Source organism: Pinus tabuliformis, chromosome 7 (genome assembly GCF_031772625.1).
Source record: "Pinus tabuliformis cultivar Carrire ecotype Pingquan chromosome 7, CPIR1, whole genome shotgun sequence".
Taxonomy (NCBI): Eukaryota; Viridiplantae; Streptophyta; class Pinopsida; order Pinales; family Pinaceae; genus Pinus; species Pinus tabuliformis.
The window spans coordinates 1865705258-1865712790 of record NC_142293.1 but is presented as its reverse complement, the minus strand read 5'-3'; the positions used below and the strand labels follow the sequence as shown (position 1 = coordinate 1865712790).

Sequence of the window (7533 nt, the reverse complement as noted above, 5' to 3'; positions counted from 1 at the left end):
TTAACCATCACTGTAATAACACAAACTGTCTCATGAATCCATGCATCCATTTCTTGATATCCTTAACCATGTTAGATAATCATGTACTAAGACATTATGGTTGTCACATCAAATAAAGAACCATCATCATTAAGGACCCATCATTATCAACAGACACATAAGGCAATCACATCAATCACACCATTGAACACTGATATACCCTGGAAACCCCGTAGGGTGAAAACCAGCAAACGTTTAATCTTATTATTAAACGCTCGTGAGGGTTTTCACCCCTCACTCAATGGCTTATAAGGGATTCCATCCCTCAACCATTGTATTAAAATCTTTACAATGAATTATCATTAACCTGTCACATAACTAGCGAAAAGCTAATACAATTTACATGTAATCTTTTATTTACATACCGCCACATGCAACATTCCTTGTGGCATAATTGTTCTAGCAATGGACAATACTGCAGCTTGACTTTAATCCTTTTTCCTGCCATAAAGTTAAGCATCACTTTCCTTGGCACCATCTGCCATCGTTTCCTGTCAATGAAGTCATCAACAATCTTGGCAACAAGATTAGTTACAATATTATTCAAACAATGATCAACCTCTAAAGAGATCTTTTAATATCTACTCACATGCATGAGCACGCATAATATACTAGTTAACTAGTACATATATTCAAGTGAACTCTTGTTCTACTTTTCACAATGCTTATTCAAACTGGTGCATATCTCTCTCTAAGAGATCTAACCATTAGTTTACAAGTCCATGTTTCTTCCTATAACATTTAACACAAGGGTCAAGATTTATCATAGTTTTGCTAACCTACAAAGAACACATCTCCCTAACACGATCACTGTTCTTTGAGCCATTAGCTTATCCTAATATCCCTTCTTTAGTATATGAAGTGGACATAGTTTTTTAATGATACAAGCATGGACTCGTTAATTACTTCTTTAACCAAGAAAAGAGATAAATTAATCAATCTTTTACCATATACAATACTACATGCATTAACCTATTCTCTTCACAAAGAGAACATATAAAATCAATCATTCTTCTAATGCATGCACTAAAATTCTCTCTATAAGAATGCAGTTACTTATCTTTAGATCTGGGCGTGAGTATTAAGGACTGTTGATCTCTTCATATTCACCTTCAGCTCCACCTTGAAAAACCAAAGGATGAGCCACCAGATTGCTGTTGCACGCTCTTGCCTATTTTCAAGGAAGCCATTCAGAAAACTAAGCTGGAATAGGCAACATTGACAGATTCCTAACTGCGGCCTGCGGGCTTCCTTGGAACGTTTCAGTGTGTGAAGAAGCGAGTCCGAATCCCAACGACGAGGCATCTCCAGCGTGTTTGGAAGTATTGTTATGAAGTGGTAGGTGCGTTGCGCCTTGATCGAACACGACCTTTAGAGAGCTTCAGTATGACGCTCTTCCATCAAAATACAGACCGAACACACAACCTTCGTATAGTCAGTCTGACGCTCTTTCAACAAAAATACAGGTCGAACAAACGATTATATACTCAGACGTCTCCCAACAAAGATACAGGTCAAACACGCGACCTTCAAGAATATTCAGTCTCACGCTCTTACTTCAAAGATACAAATCGAACGCTCAGATATTCAGTCTCACGCTCTTCCATCCAAGATACAAATCGAACGCTCAGAGATATTCAATCTCACGCTCTTCCATCCAAGATACAAATCGAACGCTCAGAGATCTTTAATCTCACGCTCTTCCATCCAGGATACAAATCGAACGCTTAGAGATCTTTTAATCTCACGCTCTTCCATCCCTTCAAAGATACCGAGACAACTGAAAAGCGAGGAGAACGGGTAGTGGACCCGGTTCCATAATTCGATTCATCGGTCGAGTTTTGTTGAAGAAGGTGCACGGGGAACCGAAATTCAATAACTGCCGGATCCCTGATGCCAGCCATTAACGATATTATCATACTCAAATCATTCCCACTCCTATCACCGGCACTAGATCCCGTTTCAAGAATCAGTTATCACCGGCGTGGAGGACGAATAGGTTCCGCGCATAATTCGCCAACATGTTCCCCATAATTAGTTATCAAAGAATTAATTACAAACTAATTCGTAACCGTTGAGTTAATTACGTTTACGTGAGTTACGTTTACCTGAGGGATATGACACAATTCGTCGTGGGAATTATTCACACAGAACACTCTATCGGGAAGACTGTTATTCATACGGAGTAATCTGTGTGATTGACGGTTTTTATCAGTGAAGGCGGGGTTTTGATGGCGAAAAGTTCAGATCCTTTCTTGACCGATAATCTTGAAGGGGTAGGTCTGTCACCGCTACCTCCCCCTGCTTCAGAGGAAGTACTAGAAGAAAACAGAGAATATGGAGCGGAAGCAGCACCTGCTCTTGTGAAGGCTGATGTTCCTTGGTCTTCCAGAAGGGGAGCCATGCCAGAAGAGGATCGAGTTTTGAGATCTTTTATGGGGATACTTAACAAATTAACTCCGGAAAAGTTTAATGTTCTCAAAGATCAAATTGCAAATTTGATGATTAACTCAGCAGACATTCTGGTGAGAGCAATGTTTCTTATTTTTGACAGGGCAGTGATGGAACCAACATTTTGCCCAATCTATGCTGAGTTGTGCCACTATCTAAGTAGAGCACTCCCTCAATTTCCACCTGAAGAACCGGATGGAAAACCAATAGCATTCAGGCGGATTCTTCTTAACACTTGCCAAAAAGTATTTGAAGGTGCAGATAATCTGCGAGCTGAAATCAAAGATTTGTCAGCCCCAGATCAAGAAGCCGAACGGCGTGACAAGGAAAAGATAGTAAAGCTTCGCACTCTGGGAAACATTAGGTTTATTGGGGAACTTTTCAAGCAGAAGATGGTACCTGAAAAAATTGTTCATCATATTATTCAGCACTTATTGCGAGCTGAAATCAAAGATTTGTCAGCCCCAGATCAAGAAGCCGCACGGCGTGACAAGGAAAAGATAGTAAAGCTTCGCACTCTGGGAAACATTAGGTTTATTGGGGAATTTTTCAAGCACGAGGTGTTAACTGAAGAAACTGTTCGTCGTTGTACTCAGCAATTGTTAGGCACAGATGCGAAGGCTGGCCCAGCTGAAGAAAATGTGGAGGCTCTTTGCTTGCTTTTGAATACTGTGGGAAAACAGCTTGAAGAAAACACCAAGAACCGCAGTATCGTTGATTCTTGTTTCGCCTCAATGAAGCAGGTAAGTAGCAATCAATGTCTTCCATTTCAAACGAGATTCATGGTTGGGAAGGTTCTTGATTTGCGTGCTAATAACTGGATCCCTAGACATGAAGAGATGAAACCCAAAACTATAAGTGAGATCCATTCAGAAACTGGACAAAAGCTAGGTTTAAACCCCGGAAGAAAACACAGATGTAATATGTTTGCAGGAAACAGTTTTGGTATTAGACGTGATGCAAGAGGTAGGAAGCAGTTAGGCAGATGTGAGAGTGTGGGCACAAAGCATGAAGAAGCGGTTAATTTAGTCTGGCGTGCGAAGGCTCGCAGGGAAGTGGACATTTTCATTTTTGGGCGTTTGCTTCAACTCTTGGCATCAGAGCCCATTTCTACACCAGGAAAACCCTATTTGATGGCGAAAAATTCAGATCCTTTCTTGCCCAATAATTGTGAAGGTGTTCGATCACTAGTAATTGCCCCTGCTTCCAAGGAAATACTTGGCGAAAACAGAGAATATGGGACGAGACCAGCAACTACTCTTATGAAGGCTGGTGTTCCTTGGTCTAGCAGAAGGGGAGCCATGTCAGAAAAGGATCGAATTTTAAAAACTGTTATGGCAATACCTGATGAGTTAACTCAGGAAATGTTTGATGTTCTCAGAGATCAAGCTATAAATTTGATCTCGTCAGCAGACATTCTGATCAGAGTAACATTTCTTATTTTTGACAGGGCAGTAACGGAACCAACAGTTTGCCCCATTATTGCTGAGTTGTGCCTTTATCTAGGGCGGGAACTACCTCAATTTCCATCTGAAGAACCGGATGGTAAACCAGTAACATTCAGGCGGACTCTTCTTAACACTTGCCAAGAAGCGTTTAAAGGAGCAGATAATCTGCGAACTGAAATTAAAGAAATGGCAGCCCAAGATGAACGCCAAGAAAGGGAGAGGATGGTTAGACTTCGCACTCTGGGAAACATCATTTTTATTGGGGAGCTTTTCAAGCGCAGAATGGTACCTGAAAAAATTGTTCATCATATTATTCATCATTTGTTGGGTGAGGATGCCAAAACTCCTCCAACCGAAGAAAATGTTGAGTCACTTTGCTTGCTTTTCAATACTGTTGGAAAAGAACTTGAAGAAAACCCCAGTTCACGTAGAATCATTGATTCTCATTTCGCCTCAATGAAGCAGTTAAACAACAATCAAGGCCTTGCATCTCAGACGAGATTCATGGTGGGGAAAGTTCTTGATTTGCGAGCTAATAACTGGATCCCTAGGGATGAAGAGATGAATTCATGGTTGGCAAAGTTCTTGGTGGAGTGAAAGCTTATTGCAGAATTTAAAAACAGAGGATTGGGGTTACAGTGCAATGTTCTTGTGTATCTGTACTGCAATGTTATTGCGTGTGTTAATGCTCTGGAGTAATGAGAATCTGTATTTCCTTTTTTTGGGTAAAGTTAAGCTATTATATTAGAATCTACAAAACTGCACAAAACTGCATTGATCCTGAGAGTAACTAAATGATATAAAACTTGGGTTTCTGGTACAGAAATACAACCCAGACAAGAAAGACACTAGATCAAATATGCATGGTATAGAAGTGCAGAGTTGGCTCATGCTTGTCTCACACTTCCTCCCTCCTCATTAATACTAAGTAACCTCTGGAATGGACGTGGCATGAGGTTGAACCGTTCTGCCTCTGCCGTTTCCTTTTCATGTTATTGCCAATGTAAATACTATTTTGAGTAATAAAAACTTGTTTTTTTTAAAGCTGTTATTGTTATAAGGTATAGAATCTAGCTTTTACTTTTGTGTAATCAGTTTCATAGAAAACAGAGGTTTTACTGAGATATAGGCTGGTTTTTAGTAGTTGAGTTGGTTATTTAGTTCACTTTGTTTATTAAGTTTAGAAGTTCATTTTACAGTTTAGCCTGATGTGCTTGTGTATTGAGTTGAGAGGTTCATTCTATCGCCCAATATGATGTATAAGGGTGTCTCTCTCTCATCAAAGTTGAAATTTTACTCATATTAGCCAAAATAAAAATTTTAAAAAATATAAATATAAAAAAAGTAAATAACTATACAAAACATTTAAATAATGTCAGGTCATTAAAAAAATTAAATAACTATACAAAAACATTTAAATAATGTTGGGTCATAAGTTTTTGCAGTTGAAGAAATTGGATTTCTCTGGACTCAAGTTAGATCCGAATTTAAAATGGATCTATGCTGGTTGGTATGATATAATTTTTTTAAAGTGGCTTCCATTTTTAACTCTATTTTACTAGATTTGAACCTGAAATTTGATCAGATTAAAACAGTTTTGAGGTTCGATATATAATTTAAATTTATTAATTTCGTTATAATAATATATCTAAAAGCCTTTATGATAATATACTTGATATGAGTTTGATATCTTATTTACTAAAATTCAACTAGGTGAAGACTGCAACAATCATACCTCTCAACCATCAATAAACTTAATTAACAAATTTTATTTTTTAATATTCAACTTGTCCTCACGATGAACCACACTAATTGGTTCGAAACGCTTTGACAAAGGTTTTCTACATGTGACTTCTTAAAAATGTTATGGATCACAGAAGCCTCAATTCAACAATTATAATTGTTGTTTTTAAAGAAAAAAATGAATATTTTTCAGAGTTGAAATCTTAAAAAATAAAGTATTTTAATATATAATAGTATAAAAATATAATTTAAAAAAAACATAGTAATGTAAAGATGCGATTTGTGCATTTTACTTTTAAATTAAGAAAAATATAATTTTAATTTATTGGGTTCAATATTTTCCAAAACATTAAATTTATTTTTACATAAAAAAGAGTATAGATTTAAATTTTAATGTATGAGGTTCAATATTTTCCACAACATTAAATTTATTTTTACATTAATAATTAAACATTATGATGTCACCAAAAATTATATAACTTAATTGTGACCGGCAAACTTAATTACAACGAGTTTATCGGTGGGACTATCCTGAAACTGTGAACACCACGTCGAACTTGTTGGGCAGCTTTGAAAGCTTTTGTAATCTGCGAACACTTTCTGATAATGATGTAAAATAAATACTACCATAGAAATCCATGTATAAATTATTGCAGAGAAATTTGATGACATAGACATTCATATTGTCACCGGTGCCAAGATGTTAAAGGCCAATATTTCATTCGGCTCTTATCATTATGATTAAATCACATTCAACCGCAGGACACTTGGGTGCTTACACTGACGATCTTATGGAGTGTACTCATTTTTTAATTGAGTAAAATTTTAATTATATATATATATATATATATATCAATGATGAATGATGTATACTTCAGGGGTTGGGAAGGTTGAATGATAATTTTCCCACCGAGTTCTAATTATGTTGAAAAATCTTGAAAAAGGTTTTATGTATAGTTAAGTCGAGTTTATATATATATATATATATATATTATGTTTTTAAATGTCGTAGTTTAATTAACCGGAGGAATTCTCTGGAAAGTTATGGAAATTCCGGTCATATTTAGAGAAAATCTGGCAAGGATTTTTGTAAATCCAAGTTATAGTTGTTAAACTTCAAAATTTTAAGTGTCTTAGACGTTTTTGATGGTGCTGAATCCATTTCCACCATCAAAACCACGATTCAAACACTGTGTTATGTTGAAAAATACTAAAAAAAGTTTTATGTATAGCTAAGTCGAGTTTATTCACTAATATATATATATATATATATATATATATATATATATATTATTTTTAAATGTCGTAGTCTAATTAGCCGGAGGAATTGCCCGGAAAGTTATGGAAATTCCGGGCATATTTAGAGAAAATCTGGCAAGGATTTTTGTAAATCTAAGTTATAGTTGTTAAACTTCAAAATTTTAGGTGTTCTAGACATTTTTGATGGCACTGAATCCATTTCCACCATCAAAAACACGATTCAAACACTACCTCTACAAGATTTTTTGAAATTTTTTTGCCCGGATACTGGCCACTTTTGACTCCTCCACCTGGATAGACGACTCCTTTTTAAATTCACTATTATGTTTTCATATTATAAATTCTAATAAAATGAAAAGTGAAATGTTTAGCTGTGGTAGTTAAAAATGGTGTGAAGATAGGTTTATACCTTGTTTTTTTAGGTTTTGTTTGTGTTTTTTCTTTTATAATTTGCAAGATAGTTTTATATTTTCATTTTTTTATTTTTCATATATATAAAATATGAGATTAAATTGTAACTTTGTAATTTTTATTTTATATAAAATTAAAGTTAAATGTAATTTAAAAGAATATAGTTTTATCATTATAATAA

The 7533-nt window shown here is 35.7% G+C and overlaps 1 protein-coding gene across 1 annotated transcript; it reads left to right on the top strand.

Annotated features, from left to right (window-relative positions):
- Window positions 1–2181: 2181 nt before the first annotated feature.
- Window positions 2182–4940, top strand: LOC149255899 (uncharacterized). The gene has a single exon (XM_089457324.1). The coding sequence runs from the start codon at window positions 2271–2273 to the stop codon at window positions 4533–4535; it is 2265 nt and encodes a 754-aa protein (XP_089313450.1). The 5' UTR covers window positions 2182–2270; the 3' UTR covers window positions 4536–4940.
- The last annotated feature ends 2593 nt before the right edge of the window (window positions 4941–7533 follow it).

Excerpts from the sequence above, each read along its gene's own strand:
- LOC149255899 (XM_089457324.1), top strand. The coding sequence starts at position 2,271 with ATGGCGAAAAGTTCAGATCCTTTCTTGACCGATAATCTTGAAGGGGTA.